General features: G+C 37.2%; 1 protein-coding gene across 1 annotated transcript in view; it reads left to right on the plus strand.

Moving 5' to 3' along the window:
- NOL10 (nucleolar protein 10) overlaps window positions 1-24,212 on the plus strand; it is a 56,756-nt gene that overhangs the window by 21,164 nt on the left and 11,380 nt on the right. Inside the window, exons 13-18 of the mRNA XM_010566745.1 lie at window positions 810-862; window positions 19,126-19,252; window positions 20,932-21,011; window positions 21,176-21,274; window positions 21,926-22,015; window positions 23,769-23,942. Of these exons, the coding sequence (XP_010565047.1) occupies window positions 810-862; window positions 19,126-19,252; window positions 20,932-21,011; window positions 21,176-21,274; window positions 21,926-22,015; window positions 23,769-23,942 (623 nt within the window). The remainder of the gene's footprint in view (window positions 1-809; window positions 863-19,125; window positions 19,253-20,931; window positions 21,012-21,175; window positions 21,275-21,925; window positions 22,016-23,768; window positions 23,943-24,212) is intronic.

A 24,212-nucleotide genomic window follows, 5' to 3' on the forward strand; every position in this document is an offset into this window, starting at 1 on the left:
TTTCAAATTTTACATTTGCCCTGGTTGGCTAGTATCACTAAGATTACTGCATTTGAAGCCACAATATCCTGTCTCTCATTTTGTGTTGAGAAGCTACTGTTGTGTTGATTTCCCAAGATGAAATATGAAGAAAGGTGTAAACCATGTTATGAATTATGACTTTGTTTAGAATGTAGGTGTGTGTTTAAAAACAAAACAAAAACCCAACCCCCCTTGTATTAATAATACAAGTTTATGCCCAAGGTAGGTTTTAAGTGCAATGCTAACTGGATTTGTTCTAAACAGTATTATGGGATGAACTATTTAAATTTGTTACGAAAATTGGCAGCTCACAGTTGTCAGGACTTAGGCTTGCTTGAACAGTTAAGATAGAGAACAAAAGGGGATAAATATGTAGGAAACAAAGCTTCATTAATTGTGCTGCTATCAGACCTTTCTTTCCTTGGCATTTGATGCAACAATTTATTATGGGTCCCAATTAGCTGTTCCATTGCAGGCCAAGAATATGTACTGTATGAGTGACATACAGGTAATGTGATTTCACCGCTCCTCCTCTAACCCATGAAGACTTTTTTCCCTGCAAATACTCAGGTTGCCATGCTAATGGTTTTTGGTGGGGTTTTTTGGGGTTTTTTTTTGGGTGCCAGCAAATTTTCCATTTTTTCTGTTTCTTTTCCTGGAAAGTATTTTAAGTCCTATGTACAAATCTACTTCATATGAATTAACTGCCTCAACTGTATACTTTTTTTTTTTTAAAGTAGTGTTATCTTCTTGTGACCAATATTTTAAATGTGGAAATCTCTTTTTAGGAATGCTAATGACTGCCAATGAAGCCCCTAAAATGAATATCTATTATATACCAGTAAGTAATACACATTGTTGCTGATATTGCTCTTTTAAAACTCAGATGTTTGGTGCCATTCAAGTATTCATGTTGGAAAATTACTTCTGCAAATTCATGTCTACATTCTCTGACTTTTCACGATAAAGGAAATTCAAGCTAACCATAATTAATTAATGTAACATATTGAATTACTGAAAAAACAGCCAGTAATTTGCCTTTTGCTACCAGTTCCAAAACTGGCTGGTGGCAGTAGGAAATTCAAGTGGAGCTTTGCCAGAAAAAGTAGTTTTTTGATAGCTGATCAGAAACTAATTCTTCGATAGGGACTATATAGCTTACTTTCAAGATAATAATTTTGCTTTGTTGTGAAGTAGTTCATTACTGTCTTTAAAATGTGATATGTAGTGACAGAGTCATGACAGTAAATATTCTCTGTTCTGGCAAAGAGATGTTGTGTGGCTTCAAGTATGGCTCTTGGCTGTAGCTTCTGCTCAGTGCCCTACTTGAATTGCAGCTTTTCACTTGAGAAGCTCTTCACTTGAAGGGCTTAACTGTAGGTTGGCTCTATGTTATATGTCTGCAGGTTGGTTTTAGGGAGACTTAACAGCAAGCCTTCTGGTGTTAGGGTGTGATACAGAAAACTACACGTGCATTTCACTCTTTTGTTTTTGATTCTACAGTGCATTCACTAGGGGGTTTTTGGCCTGGTAGGAGATAAATAGTAGGATGTATATGCGAATGTTACATGCAGAATAGCTGACCAGACTCTAAAAATATGTACAGTTCTTCTTAAGTCATTTCATTCACATTCTGGACAAACTATAAGAGTTGTTAATTTTGAACTATTTTTTTAACTGTTTTTTAAATCAGCCAAGAAGTCTTCATTCAAATCATAAATTTTAAATTAATTGTAAGTTAATTTTCTTTAGTTTATTTCTGGGTCGTTGTCATCCGCCTGCTCCCCTCCCCGCCCCTGTATGATCTTGATTACGTTTAAGGCATTACAGTGACCACACCAAGCTGTGTGGTGCGGTCGACATGCTGGAGGGAAGGGATGCCATCCAGAGGGACCTTGACAGGCTTGAGAGGTGGGCCTGTGCGAACCTCATGAAGTTCAACAAGGCCAAGTGCAAGGTCCTGCACATGGGTCGGGGCAATCCCAAGCACAAATACAGGCTGGGCAATGAGTGGATTGAGCAGCCCTGCAAACAAGGACGTGGGTGCATTAGTGGATAAAAAAGTGAGTATGAGCCAGCAGTGTGCGCTCGCAGCCCAGAAAGCCAGTCGCATCCTGGGCTGCATCAAAAGAAGTGTGGTCAGCAGGTTGAAGGAGGTGATTCTGCCCCTCTGCTCTGTTCTCATGAGCCCCCACCTGGAGTACTGCGTTCAGGTCTGGGGCCCCCAGCGTAAGTAGGACATGGACCTGTTAGAGCGAGGCCAGAGGAAGGCCACGAAGATGGCCAGAGGGGGCTGGAGCACCTCTCCTACAAAGACAGGCTGAGCGTTGGGGTTGTTCAGCCTGGAGGAGAGAAGGCTCCGGGGAGACCTTACTGCAGCCTTCCAGTACCTAAAGGGGGCCCACAAGAAAGCTGAAGAGGGACTTTTTACAAGGGCATGTAGTGATAGGACAAGGGGTAATGTCTTTAAACTGAAAGAAGGTAGATTTAGATTAGATGTAAGGAAGAAGTTCTTCACTGTGAGGGTGGTAAGGCACTGGAACAGGTTGCCCAGAGAGTCTGTGAATGCCGCATCCCTGGAAGTGTTCAAGGCCAGGTTGGATGGGGCTTTGAGCAACCTGGTCTAGTGGAAGGGGTCCCTGCCCATAGCAGGGGAGGTTGGAACTAGATGATTTTTCTTTGTGGCATAGACACTATATACCTGTTGTATGTGCATGTCTAAACACAACAGTATACCCCCTCTGAACAATTCTGTAGTCTGGTTATGTTTACTTGTAGTATTAGATTTTTGCATTTAAAGAAAGGTAAAATTTTATACGTGAGTTCTTTGTGTGTTATTTGTGTTGCGTTGTTCTTTGGATGTAAATTATCTGTTTCTCTAATTCAGCTCTAACCAACTTATATTTTGTTAACTGGAGCCGTTCCATACCTTGGATAACAAAGGGCAGGGGGACAACAAATATTTTTGTATTTAAGACAAAGTATTAGCTGTAGTTAGAAGCTGAACACTGTTTCTATTTACATTGTTCTGTTTAAGGTTTAAAGAATAGCTCTTCAAGCATTTTTTAGTCTGTCGTCTTTTTTAATTGATGGATTGGGTAAGACAAACTCCCAGATTTTCAAAGTCTGAGTTTTTCAAACTTGAATGGACTAGTTACTCAATTTAAGTAATTCAGATGGAAAAAGCATTCCTTCTGTCACTAAGGGTAAGGTTCAGCTTCTCTCTGAAAATTGTGCACTGAGATTTTTTTCATGCAGGTGTGCGATACATGAACTTTACAGCTATAGTACTTTATAGGTGCATATCCAACATTGCCACTTAGCCAAAAAATTATTTCATTGTCTTGATTGTCACCAGCAATGAATGTTTGTTAGAACTTGTTGTAGCCAGTAGTATTTTGAGTATTCTTGCATATATTGTAAACCAAAATGAAAAATACTTATTTTTTACTCTCTCAAAAATCTCATTCTCATAGAATCCTTTGTGAATACTGAATTTATGTTTCTGAAGTCAGATAAGTAATTTTTAGCTGAGAGATAAACGCTCCATATTAGATTTCGGATCACTTAACATTGCAAACCTAAATATTGACTAATACTATCTAATAATTTTGTAGCATGCAGGCTATTCTAATGAAAATTAACACAAATCTTTTCTTAAACCATCTTCCTTTGTCACCGTTCTCTGATTGTTGGTACCTGAATCTGCCTGAACTTGTTTGGATCATACCTTTTTATGGGTTTTACATTCACAGTGACACTTGAGTATACAAATGGACCCAAATGATGAATGTTGAAGCATAAATGCAGATATGAGTTCTATTTTTGAAATACTGTTGTGTATAAGAAAATTATTAAATTTGCTTTTTGAATAAGCTAAACTTCTCCTGTTCACATCAATGGCTTTGAGTTTGAAAGCTGCTGAAGATACATATCTTAAATACTGGCATGACTTTTTTTTTTTAGTCAGCAATCAATAGTTCATTTCAAAACATGGATTGCTTATTTTAGACAATAGAAAAGTTAAAGGTAGAAGTGGATAGGTGAGAAGAAGTTACTCTGAAACAGACAGAGAAGTCTCATGCTCTAGTAAGTGGCTTTTTTTATCCTGTCTGCCTTTTCACGGGCAAGACTGAAGGGGCTGGCACAGATAGCTTTGTATAATTGAATGGTTTCTTACTGCACTTCCTAAAAATCAAGTATGTAGCTCACTAAATCTGTTTTGGTTGGCTGTTTTGGTTTTTTTAATCTCCTTTTTAAATGAAGAAAATATAAAATGGAGAAGTTGTGTCAGCCTTAAGCTGCTCCAGGGCATTTGTTATTAAGGAAAATGCAATGTTATTAATGTGTTAATGTTACAGTTTTATTCCTTGATCTTTTGGGCTAGTTATTTGATCTCAGAGATGCACACCTGTCCTTTGGTTTCTGTGTCAGTAGTTTAGTAAGACATGGGTTTTTTCCATCCTTGGAGCACAGTAATTCCTTGCACAGGCGAAGATGAGTTTAGTTGCATGTGTCTTTGGAGCAAAACTTTAAAGAACTAGTGATTTGCTGTATTACCTGATCTCTTTTCATAGTCTCATTTTCTGGCTTTTTCTAAGAACTAGGATTCACTGTTTTTCCAATGAATAGCTTAATTTTCTATTTGTTTGTTTACTTTGAGATAGACGTGAATACTACTTAAAATGCATCCTCTGTTTTTGAGATGTTGACAAGAACTGAGTTATAATTCTTGAATTCCACAACAGAATAAATGCCTGGGGGAAATACTACTACTATAAAGGACAGTTGTGTTTCAGAGTTCTTGGAAGTACTTTTGTGTAAATAGAATCCATTCGATTGCCCTAGACCCTCATTGCCCTGTAGTGCTAGTAATTATTCTCTCTCTCTCTTTTTTTTTTCTTTTTTTTTTTTTTTTTTTTTAAGTTTTCACTGGAACAGCTACAAGGAATTAACCATGGCTATGGTCAAGGAGGATACTTAAAATCTCAAATGTATGGTGCTGTGCACTAGCCCTCTAGTTTACAACCTAAGAAAAAAATCTTCAGGAGAAGAGATGCACAGAAGTCGGAGTCTTACAGAGCAGGAGTGCATATGTACGTGGATGTGTGCAGACAGACTCAGCATCCTCTGTCCTTGATTGAAGTTGGCCAGACAGTGTAGGACTGTGCCCAGCCTAATATACCCTGCTTCTCAGCAGGTTTTATTAGTGTGGGCACAGTGCTGTGCTAACACAGCTACATGAATTGTGAACTACAGCTGGCTCATGTCCGGCCAGCTTGGAGTACGGTCTGACTGAGCTCATGTCTGACTGAGTTATCTGTGTACATGTGCCCATTCTCTCCATTGTTAATGCCAAAGCTAAATTTCCATTGCAAAACCAAAAAATTACTCTTGAACTTCAGGATTATAAAAGAGTTGACAACGGGTATCATAATATTGTCTGTAAATGAAATGGCATGCATCAGCTTTTCCTGCAGAATTTTCAACAAGATAGGTATGACATTTGAGACTAGGAATGTCTGAAAGAACTATGTGTTTCTTAAAAAAAAATTAAAAAATCACCCCAGTTATTTCTTTTGTGTGCAAAGCTGTTAGTAGAGGGGAAAGAAGGTGATCAGGTGATTTTTGGTTTATTGGAAAGGACAGGCAGGTTGCTTTTAAATGGCAAGAAGATGCCTTATGCAGGTACACAGTGCAGAGAGTGAGTAAAAGCCAAATTGAATCTGACCATTAAAATGAAATGTTTGTTTTACATAGGTAACATCTTGAGTGGCTTAGCTCAGAGACTTTGTGTTTGTTTTATTTTGTTGGGCTTTAATGAGGCCAAATGCCTCTGACTGGAATTGGGCTGTTTGCCAGTAGTTTAATAGTTAACTTGCAGTTTATGCAAACATTTGGAACCTACTTCTTGCCAGCTGGCTTCCTGGTCTATCACTTTGATGTGTGCCTCGGGAAGGTTGAAATGAAAGTTGTGTGTGCCTTGGGATACTTTTCAGTCTACTGACTCAGAAATGTAAGTTGAGTCAATAGTGCAACCAGGTCCTGGCCAAAGAAGTGAAGAGAGGAAGAAGCTCCACTGACACATGGTGGTCCACTGGCCTGGGATCTTAAGATGTGTCAGATTCTCTTAAGTTTAATTGAAGCTGTCAGCTTCCATGGCATATAATGTTCTCTTTTCAGGTTGTACAGAAAAAGCCCTACGTGTTAGCTCCTGAATGCTCAGGGTGGAAAGCAAGGGCCATAGGTGTTATTTATTCTGAGTGTTTACTACTGGTTACATGAACATGTCTGATCTTAGCACAGACATTTCAAATCAGTCCTGTCTCCTTTATTGGACTTGAAACTTTGGGCTACCTCTACATACTGAAACTGAAACTTGCTCTATTCATTAGGCTGTTAAAAGAAGAGAGCAATTAAGCGTGTAATTAATTGAGTGTAATATTCTGTGTTCTGGATTTTTTTTACTTTCCTGCAGTCTTGGCAGAAAACTCCCTGTTGAGGCTAGAAGCAATGTACTTTTGGTGTAGAGAAGATATTAAGCTCCTTAAGAAAAAATAAATCCTGGAGCGTCTCTGGCTTCTTTTCAGGTGGTTTTGGAAAAATCATTTGATATCCTAGCACTGTCCTAGTTCAGGGTTGTTGGAGTTATAAACTGGAAACGTTTCAAGGGCAAGTATTTCTTGCCTACTCAATGATTCAGTTTCTCCAAGAATATCTTTATAATGGGTTTGGTTTCTAATACAATACCTGCTTTGGATATGTGGATCTCTTTATAGCTAGAAATATTTATGACTTTTCAAATTGGGTGGCTTTTCAACTAAACCAGCCATTCCTGGTATTTCTTTCCTTTCATACATGCTATTTTAAATTATTTTGTTTATCCTTTTTTTAGGTCCTCTACTTGCCTGGTTTAATTACTATTTATCACCATCTTTTTGTTTTGAATATGCCTCAAAAATGCTCATTCTTAAAAAAACCCCATGTTTTTTCCTTAGATTTAGAAAAGAAAGTTTTAGAAAAACTGTAGAAAAAGCTAGTTTTTCCTTAGTAGTTAATCCTCAAATAACATAATCACAGATTAAGGCACCAAAATCTACGAACTTGTACTGAAGGAGATATGAGTAAAGGCAGTTTTTTAATACCTTGGTTCACCCCCTTTATTTCTTTCTTAATACTAGTTTGGAACAATTCTGGATTGTAAAGTAAGGATGAACATGCTTTGGTTCGATTGTAGACTTCCAGGTTAGCTGTTTCTAAACCTACTTGTGACTGAATTGACCAAAGAGTTGTGTTCAGTTCAGTCACAGACAGAAAAAGCATTTATCTGAAATAGTATTTATCTGAATTAGTATTTTCTCTCAGCCTGGTGACAGAGTGCTCTCACTAGTTCTGTACAAGGGGTTATGATCATCAGATATCTTACCCTTACAGTCTGTCATTTTTCACTTTAAAAGATGTGGGAGGTTTCTCGTGTGGCACGCTCCACACTTACCTCTATGGTCATAGCCTTTCAGAACAATTTTATCACTCTAAGTCTTAACTTTCTCATCCTTTCGTTATTTTAGGGTCTACTGATTGTCTTTTTTCTCCCTTGTGTCTTTATATGGTAGGGATACAATTAGAGAGAAACACCTATCCACACCTTGTACTTCATGCCCTTAAGACCAATTAGCTGTCGTTTAAATGGTTTATGGGTGCTGTGAAGAGTTACAGAAAGATATTCTGAACTGATTTCTGGCTTCTGCATGGCAAAAGCTATGACGCAAATGATGCAGTTCTTTGTATATTTGTGGCTGGCGTTTTGACATTAATAGAATGGATTAGGACTAGAGTGTGAGATTTTGATTTCTTTTAGGATGTTTTCATGTCTTTTGATTGGCAGTATTAGGTCATTCTGGATTACTGCTGCCTCAACTGTCGTCTTGAAGCTCATATGATGAGGCTGTATTTTTTTAGGAGACTGTTGTTAATCTCCTTCAATACAGCCCTTACCTAAGAAGTTTTAGGTAAAGTGGAAAGCAGCCATGAAACTCAATTGTGCCAAGAGATTTTTTTCCTATCCTGAAACAATATATAGTGTAGAAAAACATTTCATTCCCTGGGAAAAAATGTTGTAAAATAGAAATATAGTAGTCATGACATAGAATGGGAAATGTTGGTCTTTAACCGTAGCTTGCTCATTTTGAGAACTGTGAAATGACTGGAAAGCAGGGTTGTTATGAAGTAGCATATTACAGTTGTGCTTTGGGGCTGCCAAGTTTAAAAGAAAAAACTTTCCATTAATAAAAAGACACTTGAGTGCATCTTTGGCCTTTAAGCTAATTCTGAGTTTTGGTATATCAGTCTTTTAGAACTGTATGTTCCATCCAGAACAGTCTAATCCTTTACACAGAAAATTGTGCAAACAATATAAAAAGAATGCCTGGTGAATGATATATTACCTATTTCTCAGTATTTACAAGCATAGGAAAAAAGTTGTTTACCTTCACAAGCAGAAATGTGAGCTTCCTACTTTTAACCTAAACACTTTCAAACTGAAAAGTAACATGCTGGGCTTATTCCCAACGAAGGATATCCTCCGTTTCCCATGCACTGGCTGAGAGACAGTGTACCACTATCACTCATATATAGAAGGAAAACGCCAACGTGCAATAATCAGGAAACAATTTCTGATCTTCCTGTAAAACTTGTTTGAGACGTTTTTGGTGCTGATGATGTACTAGTTCAACATCATGTATAGATTATGAAGGTGTATGATCCCTGCTTACTGCTGTTGTGGATGATAGTATGATAGGCAGTATGTCTTCATTATTTTTTAATAGATAGCATGCTGACTGTTAAGTCCATACTTTCTTATAGTTTACATCATACCCTTCATAGAGCAGGGGAGAAAACTCTTCAAAGCAGTTTTACTGAATTATGGTGATTGCTCTGCCAGTTGATAGACTCAAAAGTTTTTTAGTGTTGTGACTGTTTCACAAGCAGTTGGTAGTGTGGGACCCTCTGTTCTTGAGTTCCTATTTTAAGAAAACAGGTTTCGAGGGGCGAGTGTGCTCCCCTTTTTAAATGGTAGAAAATTTAAGCCCTGAGTTTCTGAAAGGTATTTTTTATTTCTTAAGTTGCGCTTGTTCCTTACTTTGGGCCATCTATTCTTCACCTGGTTTCTGAAAACTTAAGAGGTACAGTTGCTCAGCTTCAGTCAGTGAAGAGAGAAGCAGTCACAGATAATGAAAAGATGTAATTGCTGAAAGGAAGTTTTATACTATACTATGGTCTATCAGTGTGTAATAAGAATTACTGTCTTTTTTTAGCTTTTGGATCAGAAAAGACAAAGCATGTGAGAATTTTCTCTGTGATAATTTCAACTAAGTCTTTATTTCATTATATTTGAAAGCAGAGGCAAGTGACTCGTGGCCTATCTGTATTGTAATCTGTGCTGCACTCAGTAGTGAACCAAATGTGTTGTAAGTTATGACTATTGTATACAAAAATACTAACAAAGTTGTGAGGACTTAAGACTTCTATCACACAAACCTGAGAGAGAAATAAAACCATCAAATACATGAAAGTTTTCAAATATATATTTGAAAGATGTTTCCTACTCAAAGAAAATTATTTCATACATTATATGAAATTTCCTTTCTCTAACATTATGCTCTGTAAAGAGTAGGTTGGTTTATGCTGAGGTTATCTTCATTATCTGTCTGGAGGAGTTGCACATTCCCAACAGGTAGTTGCCTTTCCTTCCCTTTGTGTTGTCTGGCAGTAGTTGTATAAACTCACAGAGCAGCCTTCCTCCCAGGTTTGCAAAGAGCAATTAAGCTGCCGTGGTAGGGAGTTATTAGAAGCTCACATGTTCCTAGATTTCTAGTAGTTTGTCAGTTATGTAAGGTAGATGTACAGCTGGATTTGCCGTTACCTTTATATCCGTAGCATCCTTCAAATTTCTCTAAAATGCAGGTCATGCTCTGAACTCCAGTAAGTTTTGCTTTCATGACTGTAAAGATATTTATGCTGCAACATTCCTTGGCATCTGACTTGTACTGTGAGAGCCCTCTTGTTCCTGTCTACTTAAAAGCATGAGAGGCAAGTCCCCAGACAGTGTGACAGTTGGGAATTTTCCTGTCCTATCAGAGAAGTGGAGAAGGGGACTTGGCAGGATTTTGCATTTCTGGCTTATTCTTGGTTCTTCTTACTTGTTAATTTAGATTGCAATTAGAGGCTATTATTTACATACTAAAATCAATGAATGTGTTACTCTCATCTCTATTAGTAGCGCAAGTTTTTGTCCATTGATGGCCCATGCCCTTAGTATTGCAAGAAGTGTTATTGTATTTTGAGAAACAAATTTCTGACCATGTTGGAACAGGTGAAAGCTGTGTAGAAGTTCTCTCCTTGTGTAAGAAAAAGGTCACGGCAGTTACGAAGTCTCCCACTTGCCATTGCCTTTTCTGCCTCCCCTGCAGTCACAATTGTAAATGCAGGGGGAGAGCTTTGTGAGGGGTTTGTTCTTCAAAGAGTATCGTGATAGGGTGGGGGGTTGTTTTGTTAGACTTCATATAAAATGTGGAGGTCTGTGTGTTTGTGAGGAGGGGGTTGTGCTGGTTCAGTGCCATTGAGTAGTCACTGAACAGTAAATTGGCTTCATGAAGGGTCTAACGAATGCCAGAACCTATGCAAAGGAATTGGTAAGAGCACGTAGTCAGATGTGGTAGGGAATGGGATGTGTAGATGGCCAAACTAAAATGTGGTTGCTGCCTTTTATCATCAGCAAGACATTAAATCAGCTGATCATACCTGATCTGCACTTTTTTTCCCCCCATGGATAAAGAAACAGACCATCAGCAGATGTTCACAGCTAAATAAATCCTGTGAAGTGAGTCTCAGCTGAACTTATTGCACAGTATTTATGTGTCTCTAATATTACAGCAGATAGGCTATAGAAGCTGCTGTATTAGAATAAGAACAGACTTTCAGGAACTTTTAATTCATTTCCAGCTGATATTTATGGGAAAGTGCTTGAAGCGGGTTGTGCTTGTAGCACATGCTTTGAGAAGTCACTCTCTCCTTACCTCTTGAGCTTCATTTGATAAGTTGACTTAATGCGAAAGTAGTGGATTCTTTTACTTCAAGTTTCTATCTATTTTTCTGACCTCAAATTGTCTCAGCTCCAGTTGTCTAAAGACCTAAAATGTGCAGGGAGTCTGATAAAATGTTCCATGGCAATAGTGACAAATGTTTTATGTATGTCAGCATGTCAGAACATGACAGGGACATTGGTGAAAGCATCAGGCTTCTTACCCTTAATGCCATGGCTGGTAAGTTACAGATGGCTTGTGAGAAGTGTCCCTTTTTCTTCCTGTCTTGTGAGGAAGAAAACTATTCTGCTAAACTTATTTACAATTTTAAGGAGTAACTTTCTCTGCTGAAATATTATTTGTTGTTCCTGTCTTGGAGGGCATTTTCTTCCCCAACAATATGAGCAATTGGACTGTTGCCTCCTTTGAAAGATGATGGCTTCACCAGAAAGACCCTTACAGTGAGAGCAGACCTGTGACTGGTTAACAGACTGTAATACCTGTCAGACCAGAGAATATGAGATTTAAAAAAAAAAAAAAACCAAACACAACACTATCGAACCAAACTGCTTAGGATTAGAAAAAGAAGTACTTACTATCTGATAACTACCAGGACAGAAAGATTTAGTATCTCATTCCTAGAAGATGTGTGCAAGTTCCTGCAGCAGTTTTTGTTTAACACTGGGAAGATCTTAAAAGCAATGTTTCCTTGAACATGCTCTCTAAGGAGTAAAACCTCTAAATTGTTGATTTGGCAGCTTCCATAGCATAGTGAAAGGTAGGAAAACCAACCTCTCTGATTAATGAATCTGCCAAAAATGTCTGGATGCGCTGGAGTTAGGATGAGAGAAAAAGCCAATTCATTGTATAGTTCAGTAAAATTTATGAGTGTGTGGGCTTAAAACCAAATGCAATGCTGTTGTCAGTAGTATGCTGAAAAAGAGAAATGTGCTATTCACTCTCTCTTGGTCATAGCTGTACTCCAGTGAGCTACTTGATGGCCATAACAGCATCAAATCTACACCGTGTAATGTAGGGTGAATGAAAGCATGAAATTATGAAAAATGAAAATATATGGGAGATTTGTTTGGAGTTTATTCCCAAAACCCATTTAATTTAGAGAATTAAAGAATTTTATTCAGTACACTAAATGGAATTACTCATGAGATTAACAGGGCACAATTGGGAGTTGATTGTAGACCTTTCATAGGGAGAAAGTAGATTAGAAAGGAATGGCAGAATAAAATTCAAAATCACAAGTTGTTCGGAGCATGTTGGTTGCTAAGGGAAACACTGTATATGGAAATGTAGTAGATAAAAAACATAACACGGTAACATGATCCCAAGGCTCCTTTCTAACACAAGCTAATTTCCTGGGCTCTCTGAATCTCTTGGCCTGGGTATGACTGAAGCCCAAAAGCACAGAAACAAGAATGGAGAGCCACAACTTTTCATGCCTACAAGCTAGAAATAATCCATCTGCTTTTTGAGAGATACCAATTGCAATTGATGTAACCTTGACTGTTAATGAGGTACAAAAAGGTGTTCTTTCTTCTCTTGCCTTTTCAATGCATATAGATGGAAACTTTTCAAAGTTATTACATATTGAGATCGGTCTAATTCTTAAAATGAGAGAACAAACATTGAAAACAGTACTCTTAAAATGAATAGTAATTAATTACTCATGTAATTGCATTAATTAAACTTGGCTATGCAATTAGGGAGCTAATTATGTTTAAAACACAATTGCACATTTCAGTCACTGCCCACACCCTGGGGATCACCCATTTTTTCCTCCTCCCTCATTAGACCTTCTGTAATCTCCTCCTGTTAAATGGTGTGATTGAAGCTGAGAACATGCATGCATAGATGTGCATTTGCTTTCTGCAGCAAATGTGTCCTGTTAAAAGTTTAAAATGCTTTTTATTGTGCCATTTTATTAAAAAAAACCCCACCAAAATTAATATATTATTATTATTCTTTGTTGTCTCCAAAGAATCATTTTTGTCTCCCACAGGTAAATATGTACATGAAGTCATTGAGTCATATGTATAAAATATATTTAATTTAAAAAAATATAAACGAGAAAAGAATCTCTCTTTGTTAAAGTGCTTTAAGTTTGGGTTTGGTTTTTTGGTTTTTTTGTTTTGTTTTGTTTGGGGGTTTGGTTTTTTTTTTTTTAAATGGGAATAGAGAAATGGACGAGCTTGCTTGGATCATGGGAGTCTAGTCCCATCGTGTCACAAGCAATCAGATTGTATAATCTTTTCCATTAATATGTCGGATTTAATCTGAAAATTAGTTGTTTGTTTCTTCCTCATTATCTCTATTAACAGGCTGTTCAAGAGTCACATTCCTCTGATGCTTAGCTAACTTTTCTAATTTACAGTGTCACTGTGATAACTTTGCATGTATTTACTCTTGTGCAAGCATTACTGTTCCAGAAATCATCCTAGCAGCCTTTCACTGTACTTGCTACAGTTTGCATTCACGTATGCTGAATATTATTGCCTGGAGTTGTACAAGATACCTCCACTGAGTCATTATTCCTATCCTATGCTAATACAATGGCTTTATATGACTATTTTATTGTTGTGTGATCAGTTGGTATCATTTTTTCCTATTCTGTTCTTTACAGCTGATAGCGATTGGCTATACATTTCCTCCAATTTCTAGCATCTTAGTTTTCAAGGTAGCTTTTTTCCCTGAGAGATTTTGACCTTTCTTTTGTGCTGTGTTATCAGCAGATTTTATTGGCATTTTCCTACTATATGTGGCAGTCATTACTGAAAATATTTAACAGGATTGTCCTTGGAGCTTCACTTGCAACCTACTTCCTGTGCAGTAACACCCCTTTCAGCATAAACTATTTCTCATTAGCCAGTTCCTATCTTGCCTTACGGTCATTAAAATTCTTGTCTTACTATTTTGCACAATACACTGTACCCAGAGCTCTGCTGAAGGCCTTAAAAATATGCTATTTTTGTTCTAATTAACATTATTCAAATAATATGGCAGAGAATGATTTAACTAGTACATTTTTGCTACCTGATAAAGGTCTTAGAGTCTAACTTAAAATCCATAGGAGACCACAACAAACAATTTGAAGATTTTTGAAAGAAGGTTTTACTTCCAAAATACATTATGAAAGAGCAGTGTTGTGATGTATTTTCATACTTATTTGTTATTAAACATATTATTATGGTATGGCATGATACGGCATTAACATTAATTTTTGTGAAACTGCAGTTTCTCTGATGCTGCCTGTTGCTGTCTTGTACAGCCACAGCAGCTTATACTTTTGCTTTCCAAAGTTTTTGGAAGTGTTTCATTGAATGATGTCCACATACATTAAGTTAGTCTTCTAGAGGGAATTCAGGCAGTGTAAACTTTGCAAATTCTAGTTAATTATTTTCAAACCTGATTTATACTGTCTGTGAACATTATGCATATTTTTGATTGCTAAAATACATCAGTGAAGGTTGAGAGGAGTTTATGCTGGTTGAGTCTTAATATATTTTGACATCTTATTTACAGCTGACGAGTTTATCACTGCCTTGTATGAAATCCTCCAGGGACTTACTATTTAATAACCTGAAAAACAGATTTTGGAACCTGTTTGACTCCCTGAGAAGAAAAGAGCAACTGTTCACTGGTGTAGAATTGGTCCCTGAAACCTTCAAACACATACGTCTGTATGTGCATTCAAAGTTGTTTAATTTAAATCTCGTGACATCTGACTCTGGAATCTCCTACACATCCTGGCCTTCTTTTGAGTCGTTGAGCATGTTTAATACTAGTTAGGATTAGACTCAGTTTTTCTGTGGCTCTAAGGGCTCTGCAGAGCTGGCTGTTCCAGATTCAAGACAAGGAACATCTCTTGTGGGTTGGGAGTAATACCTACTCTGTCCTAGGGTTCATTAATTTCGGGGGAATTACGGGCCGATGACAGGATGATACTTTTTACAGAATTGCTCAGGAGTTAGGCATGGCTGTAAGTGCAGGGCATTGCAGAGCTGTGCCGCATAAGATTTGTGCTGCTACAGGACTATCAAGTTAAATGTCTTATAAAATAGAATACAAAGAACTGTGCTCTTTGAAGTTATTTTACAATATTTTAAAAAATATTTTTCTGTCAGCATTTTTCTCTCCCTTTTTCTTGAATGGTTTGGCCTTGCACTTGTCTCTGCTCAGTTGCATGCTTGATTACTCATCATGTTTTGTGTTTTCTGCATCTAAAGTTAAAGAAAAAAAGACATTCTGATGTGTACTAACAAAACTTTGGCATTAGAAGGCACAAAACTAATAATTATAAAGTCCACATCTTTACTTCTTGTGCCTTGGTATAAGACAGGAAAGGCAATGGCGAGGTGTCCATGTTGGCTGTGTGCCGCAGCGGGAAGGCCCCTGTGGTAAGTCCGGCCGTGTGGCTTGCCCATGGCTGCTCCTCGTCTCTGCCCCAGCGTGACCCAGCTGCCACTCCGTCTTGCAGCGTGGTGGTGGGACACGATGTGGGATAACTGTGTTTTGATCACCTCATGGGTGCAGTTTCCAGTCGGCTGAGGAGGAGAGCAGCAGGGGAGGAGAGGAGGAGCAGCCCACCCAGCTTGCTGCCAGCGGAGCCCAGCCTGCAGGTGAGGCTGCTCTGTTCATAGGCAAAAATATTTTCAAAGGCAGACGTCTTGACTTTCACTAGCAGTTGGAGGAAATTGTCTCGAGAAGTGGTTATCCTACTAAAAATAGAATAATAATGAAAATAGCAAAAATATAGGTTTGGTCACTGTTGGTGATGTCTGGTTTTCCTATCCTAAGAAATACTTCAGTAAAAGCCGAGTGTAGATGTGCACTCATTTAATAATGATTTTCTCATTAGCTGTGTGCAACTTATCTAAAACTTGCAGGGAAACCTATTTGGTATATCATAAATATTGTGAAAATGAGATCTGTCAGTTTGGTTGCATGTGATTACCTACCTCGATAACATTTTCTTATTCTTGCTGTGAATTCCAGTGCTTTTTTTCTCCCTTAGATGCGGTAGAATTGTACATTCCCAATCAAAATCAACAAGTATATTAATTAGCCTACCCCAACTCCACAACTTTGTGGCTGTTTGCTGGTTTTGGCGGGTACTGCACAGCAGGCTGAGGTGGTGGCAGGGGTCCCAAGGGGTCCCACCTGTGCTGCTGCGCACCCGCTGTATGGAAACCCGGGAAGTGGCTGGGGAGGCAGGTTTCACCCATCCGCCTCGTGCTTGGTGGCCAGGTGCAGACCAGCCCTCTGAACTGTCGCATTTGTACCTGGGCACAGGAATGGCAGAGCCTGCCATTTCGGACTGCTCTCGGCACTGTCCTGGGATGTCTGTTGGTTGACAGTGGGTGAGAGAGGAGCATTAAACTCCACAGTTAAAATGCAGTGGCCATTAAATTTTGTGAAGAATTACTGTTGCAAGAGAAGGACATTTCTTGTTTATGTTTTTGTCATTGTGGCTGGTATTGTTTCCCTTTTCTATCTTTAAATGTCTTCCTAAGCTTTAAAAAGTGTTCTAACATACAAAGCAAAGCTCCTAGCGTGTCTTAGAATAGGTAGGCAAGTGGTTTCAGTAGGGTGGGAGAGAGGGAAATAAGGCAATAAAACATACACAGACATCTCTGTAGGGTTTTACTTTCTGTCAGCTTACATGTGAAATTTGAATAATGGTTGGACTTTCTATTTTTTTCCTGGTATTCTGTCACTGCTTTTTTCTGTTAATTATCTTATTTCCCACCCACCCCCTTGTTTTCTATGATCTGATCATCCAACTCACTCCACAGATTATAACGAATAATCGGGTCTTTTGGTTTTATGTGTTTTTTGTGTTTTTCATGGCACATGTTATGTGCTATGAAAGGTTTTACTCTCAGTATCAGCTTTTGAGTACAGGGATACTTGGAACAGTGAGTGGAGCTACAGCTGAAGAGCAGATTAACTGTTTTCCCCTTATTTGTGAGACTTCTGCTTTAGTTATACGTTCAAAGATTTACACCAGTCAGGATCCCGTGGGGGGATTACCCTAACTGCTTGGAATGGCCTGAATTCTAATGAGTAACGTGCACTTTGTAAGGCTTGAGCAGGTAGTGTCATAGACGTGGAAGTGATGAAAAAGGTTTATTGAAGTGATAGAGATCTTTACATCATGCGTCAGCAAGATGGAATGAAGGGGAACCTTTTTATTTAATGGGAATGGACGTGAGTCAAGGATTCTCTAATCTCATTTCTAATAATCTTCAGCAGAGAAACTTGTACTTAAATTTTGTTACCAGAGAAGTTTTGTTTAGGTAGTAAGCAACTTCTTTTTTGTAAGAAGGACAAATGGTTTCATCCAAAACAAAACTGTAAGTAAACTTTAGAGAAGATTCCTCCACCCTGGTCATGCTTTGATGTTCTGGTAATGAAGCACAGATAACTGATTTCTTGAATGGCATGAAAACCAGTGATACATTTAATATATCTAGACTGCTTTCTTATTAATATGAAAGTTTGGCATTTAGACTTGAAGAAGTGGGTTTGGGGGAAATAACTGAAAAGTTTAAAATCTGGATGGAGAGAAAGGCTTCTGCAATGTTGGTAAGAAATCAATATGAATATTTTATAGTGTTTAAGCTGAGTATTACTGGAGCAGACACAGGGATTTGATTCATTCATTAAGTAGGTAAAGTCTTTCCTGTTAGTGACATCTTGGGTCTTTCCTTAGAAGCTCTTACTAATTGGAATAAACTATGCAGCACTGTAAAAAAGTGCAGTTTTTCATTTGGCATGTTGTGGTTCTCAGCTAGTTCTGAAATCTTACCGAGATAAATTGTACTTGATACAGAGACAATAGTGGTCTAGAATACTGGAATGTTACAGTCAAGAATATTATGGTCTAGAATACAATTTTTACAATTTTTTTGTGTATAGTTGTCTTCAAAAGAAGACTTTTAAATGAGTAGTAACACACTTTTTTAAATGAACAGCATTATGTCATACTCTTACCACACTATCATGTCAAACTATATGTATTTTATATACATAAAATCACTTCTCCTTGTTTCCATAACCAAATAGAATCTTAAAATGTTGTTGTTGAATCACAACCATTCTTGTAGTTGTGTTGACTGCAGAGTTTTTAACGTAAATTTTTAGCAAACAAGTCAGAAGCCTCATCCGAAGTCCCACTCTAGGAGTTAACTGGCCACTTTACGTTCTAAAATGTCAGATGATTTGCTCTAGAGAAAAAAATGTAGCGTTGGATTTTTCCATTCGGCTAACTCACCTACTAAAATAATAGTACTGGAACAGTTGAGTATGGCTGCATGCATCAGGATAGAGAGGAATTTCAATCAGAACAGTGGGAGGGAAAAGTGAAGGGAGCTAATTGTTAACTTGGGAAATTGGAGGAAGCTTATATGGAAAAGTACATTGATAGTGCAACATAATACTGTTCAAATAAATCTTTTGCCTCATGGTAGAAATATGCAAGCTTTTTAGTATTTTCTATTTTCTGTTCATACGGTCTGGGTTTATCGTTGAATAAAAATACATGAAATATACCTGTGGTGGTTTAATTAAAATAAATAAGGCAGAATAGCATTTAACATGATTGCATAGTGAACCTAATGAGTTCAAGATCCAACAGTGCTTTACAGATTAGTTACTATCTAATGCAATTAGTTCATAATTTTATCTATAACATTTGGCTCTGAGTTTTTAATAAATTAATCAGACTGGGACCACTTGAAACAGTTAAACATGAAACCTCTAGATCATTGGTCTCAAATAAATGACCTAAATTAAAATAACACTTGCATAATCTATAGTACTCCTTATTGGTGTTGCAAGCCATAGGTTTAATTGTGTTCTCTGACTGCTGTTGCTTTTAAGGTCTGTTTTAATTTCAGGGGGAATCATTCTCTATTCCATTACAGCACAGTAGCTTGAAAGCATAACTGTAGGTTTTTTTTTCTCTAAGAATATACAATGTTACAACTTTCTATAATATCCACAGGTTTTAGGACCTGCCCCAAAATGGTGTTCCTTCTTGGACAACTTGACTGAAGAACTGGAAGAGAATCCAGAGAGCACAGTTTATGATGATTACAAATTTGTTACCAGAAAAGACCTTGAAAATTTAGGTAAAACTGTTGAATATCCTCTTTAGCTGACTTCTTTGTTCAGTTTTTGATTATTTACACATATAAGTTTTGTAATTTTGATGTGACATATGAGGGATGTTAGAAAGTCACTGGCAGTAGTTTCCTCCAGTCTTCTTGGTTATTAATAGACCAGACTGATGGCTGTATGTTCTTTGGTTCCCAATCAGTGCAACACTAGGTATTTGTGTTTCTCAGATTTTTATCCTGTGAAGATGATTGATATTTGCTGATTTGTCCAGGAATCTGTTGTGTGTGCTTTCAGACACTAAATGAAAGGCATAGGAAGAGAAGTTGGTTTAGTTATCAAAATATTTTTTAGGTGCTCAAATACTGTGGTGGAACTCAGGAAAATCTGCCAAAGGCTATCCTATTTGAATGTAGTGATTTCCAGAAAATACAAATCATTCTGGGGCTAATAGAAACAGAGTTTCAAGGAATTAGAATGCTGAAAGTTACATAGCAGAGAAGGTAAGCGTGCTTTTCCCAAGGTAGTTAGTCCTTTTCTGTCTGCTGCGTGTTTTGATTGCAGTGCTTTGCTCCAGTTTAATTAACCTCTGAATATGGGAGTTGGGTTTGGCCTGGCAGGACGCCATACAAGGAGGAGGTCATCCAAAGCACCTGCATCTTCAGCGTTATGAGTTCTAGAGTAGATGGTCTGAATGTAGCCCACAGACCCCTATCCCAGTTGTAAGGGAATAAGGTAATGTAGTGTTATCTACACAGAGACTTGACTGGGAATACTTATTCTGCTTTAAATTCGCTATAACTTAAATCAAATTCATTTCCCTATAGATGCAGGCTTTCAAATGAAGAACCAGCTTAAGGGATATTTTATATTTCATATGTTAGGGTTTCTTTGTATTACTCGCCATTAGCTGGAGGTACTCTCATTTTGAAATATGCAGGAAGATTGTTTCCTGCAAACAGTTAACAAAATTTTTAGAAACAACTTTGCTTTCTGAGATGCAGAGCAGTTTCTCACTTCTGTTTTTTTGCAATTAGTTCTAGAGGAATTTTGTTAATTCTTAATTATAAGACCCTAAAATAAAGATTCAGGGTCTGTAGAGGATATTTTGCTATAAAACCTTTTCCTTTTCTCAGTCCTGGAATTTTGTGAAGATACATGGAAGGAATATCAGAGAACTGTTAAAAGTATTTTCATTTTTACTTAGGATAGGGCCTAGGGTGACAGTTTTATGACCTGATGTGGTACTGTATTTTTTTCCAACATGTTGATTCTTCAAAGATAGTGACCCAAGGCAAAACTCTTTAATTAAAAACATCTCTATACCACACTAAAAAAGTGATTGTCAAACACCTATGGACTTTCAAAAAAATTCTCTCGGAATTTTTCTTCATGAACTTTTAAGGAGCGTAGTACATGTGGGCATTTTTAAAAAGTGCACAGTAACATGTGTTATGACAAGAAAAATGGATTTTCTTGTTCTGAAGAAGCTTGAATTTCTTGCTGGCCAAACTGATTTTTTTTTTTTTTTAATGTTTTTACTTAGTCTTTATGTAATGGATGTGACTGTTAGATTGATGTGTTGCATTGCAGTGCTTGTTTGTCTTGAATCAGGTAAGTGAAGTGGCTAGCTTGGAATAGGAATTCTTTGTATATGAAAGCTCTTTGAAATCCTCTGTAACTTTTTTCCCAGGCCTTTCTCATCTCATTGGATCATCATTGCTCAGAGCATATATGCATGGCTTTTTCATGGACATAAGACTTTATCATAAGGTAAATAAGGCTGATCTTTGTCAATTTTTACTCTTAATAAAATGTGTGTTGGGTTTTTGGTGGGGGGGGTGGTGGTTTTTGTTTTGTGGGGTTTTTTTTCCTCCAAATAACGGACTGTCTCCTGTATTAATGGTATATTCTTTTTACTTCCTCCTTGTTCAAAGGCAAAAATGATGGCCAACCCCTTTGCCTATGAAGAATACAGAAGAGAGAAAATAAGGCAGAAGATAGAAGAAACACGCGCACAGAGAGTTCAGCTAAAGGTAAATCCTGTAAACAATGAGTATAGTTCTGGGAAAACTATTCACAAAGAGCAATATATTCTTAAGTGTATCTCAGAGATGTAATGACTTAGGATTTGATTCTGTTTATCATCGGAGACACAAAGTAATTTATAGAACTTTTTGAATGGAACCATAAAGTTCCCATGCGTGTGATCCCCACAGATGAGAAAGCTGTAAAAGAGCAGCTCTCATCAGATTTGCCACTTGAGTGAGTAACCCACTGGTAAAACTTGCAGTTTCTACTTCTGTCATTGAATCATTTAGTTTAAATGATTTAAGCCATTAAAACACTGGATAACTCTGGAAAGAGAATATAAAAATAGTATTGCATTTGTAACTAGTAGCTTTCTAGATTGAATTTGTTCAACATACAAGGAAAAATAATTGCTTTTAAAGTACTAAAGCTGATGCATTACAAGGAAAAAATAATACAGAAGTTCGGCTTAAATTTTCTCCAAGTGCTGTTGCTTAACTAATACCTAGAAATATTTGGACAGTCAAGGAGCTTTTCAGCAAGAGTTAGAAGAATGAATAAGAATACTCTCTTCACCACACTTAAGAATGTAATGCATATAGGGGTTTGCATGTATAAAAGAGTAATTTACTGATTAATTGCTTCTCTCTCTTTAGAAACTTCCAAAAGTCAATAAAGAGCTTGCACTCAAACTGATTGAAGAAGAAGGAGAAGAGCAACAGGTTACTAGAAAAAGGAAACAGAAGGTGAGCTTTTGTTTTGGAGACTTCTCTAACTGGGATCACAGAAATAGTAATGCTTACAGTATTGATTTTTTTGTTGTTGGGGCTTTTTTTGTTATCTGGCAAACAGATTCAAAGTTCCATTGTTTCTGTTTCTCATAAATAACTTATCCTAGTAGGTGGCTTTAAGGTGTACTTCACTGTAGCTGCAGCACCAAAAAGACCGTGTAGTAACTTAAAGCTTAAAATGATGAAATATTCACTGTGAAGCGATATGGGCTTCACAGGACTCCAGAAGCTAGCTAAATGCAGAGTCAATACCAAAGTTGTTCAAAAAAGACCTGTTGTTTGCATTTATTGGTATCTTGGTGGTGACCATGACAAGATAGATGTTATCTGTAAAACTGAAGTTACAATTGCCTGTCTTTGTGCGCACAGTTGACTACATTTTATAAAATAGCCAAAATGGTTTGCTCTTATGCAACCAGAATTCTTCCTGATGTTCAAAATAATCAATCTTTATCCTAAGCGAAGTCTAAATGACCAAATGAGTTAATGTTTAGTATCGGGGTGGGGGGGTGGGGTCTGTAGGTATCACTTCATAGGTGCTCATTCTCACAGGCCTGTGGCATTCGTGAAAGGCAGGCATTAGCTTCATGCGGCATCTAATGAAATCCTGTGTGTTACAGTTACTAGGAAGCATGAACTACTGAAAAAGTAGGTGGTGGTAAAACCTTAAATGCAGACTAAGCCAGTGTTATGATGGAAATATGAGTTCAATAAATGGGGGCTGATTTGTCTAGGAGTACATATAAATTGTATTATTAAGTGGACTAAAAAGAGTATATGTAAAAATGCATGTTCTGGTTATTTTCCTGAATGGCATTAGAGTCTTATGAAAAGCAATTTATTTTAGGCTTTGGGGTTTAATTTTTGGCTGTGTGACTGCAAGTCACACATTTGCAACAGTTTCTGTGTTTGAAATCTACATTTGTTTTCTGTATCTTCCCCGCCCCCCTCCCCCCCTTCTTAGGTAACAATGAAAATTCGATGCTAGGGTGGGATGTATGTGCTGGTGTAATTTTGACAATTTTGAAAGATCAGCTTTTTATATTAAAAAGCTATGTACTTAATGATTTTAAAATGATGACAACAGGTATTTGCAGAAGCTGAAATTGTAGCTTGAACTGTTCCTAATTCAACAGTAGCATAATTTAAACTGAGTTCATTTTACTTTGTCATGAATGAAACTGCCTTTTTCATTCCGTATGCGAGGGCAGTGAAGAAAAAGTGTGTAAGGTGTATAGAAACACTTACTCTTACATATTTACAGTAAAACAGTAGTAGCATTGCATAAAGACATGTTTACCTTGATAATTTGTTGTACATGTTGTACAATCATCCCCGTCAGGCAGGGTATTTGCCTTGGAGGTACTGCTGATTAGTCAATAGATATCAACACGTCTCCAGACTAGCTGGCTTGAATGTATGAGAAACATTAATTAAAAAATATTAGTAATTGTGTATTTAAGGTGTCTATAGTATGCATAAAGAAAACCAACCTGTCTTGCTTACAGGTAGCTTAGAATGATGTTTATTTGATCTTTGTGAAAGTAATAAAATATAATAAGCATAAATCTTGATTTTTATATGACCTGGAAGGAACTGGCATTTCACATGCTGCTTTTGAGTTTTGTTTAATTAAAAAGGTGTTACTTACTTTACCAATGTCCATTTCAGAATTTTATAACTCACTCATGCTTTACTTCTTTTCCAGAATCTGCCTAGCCTTCTCAAAGATGATCGTTTTAAGGTCATGTTTGAGAATCCAGATTACCAGGTGGATGAGCAGAGTGAAGAATTTAGGCTACTTAACCCACTTGTTTCTAAAATAAGTGAGAAAAGAAAGAGGAAACTAAAGATCTTAGAGGAACTGGAAGCACAAGAACAGGTAAAATATTTTCCACTCGGATTAGGAAAAATCCATAGTTTTCTTTGTTTCAAGCATTCAGATTTTTCACCCTAGAAAGAAGGAAAGATGGAGGCAATGCAAGAATGTCTTATCAGCTACAGTAATTAAGTGTAATTTATAATGTTATTCTAGTTTTTAGATGTGAACAATATTGTGTCTACATTAATGTAGGTTTGAAAAGCGTAAAATATGTAGGTGGAAAAAATTTTATAATATATCTTCTGCTTCATTTGCTGTTACTGCTTTTGT

This window comes from Haliaeetus leucocephalus, unplaced genomic scaffold (genome assembly GCF_000737465.1).
Source record: "Haliaeetus leucocephalus isolate CR32 unplaced genomic scaffold, Haliaeetus_leucocephalus-4.0 Scaffold217, whole genome shotgun sequence".
NCBI classification, from domain to species: Eukaryota; Metazoa; Chordata; class Aves; order Accipitriformes; family Accipitridae; genus Haliaeetus; species Haliaeetus leucocephalus.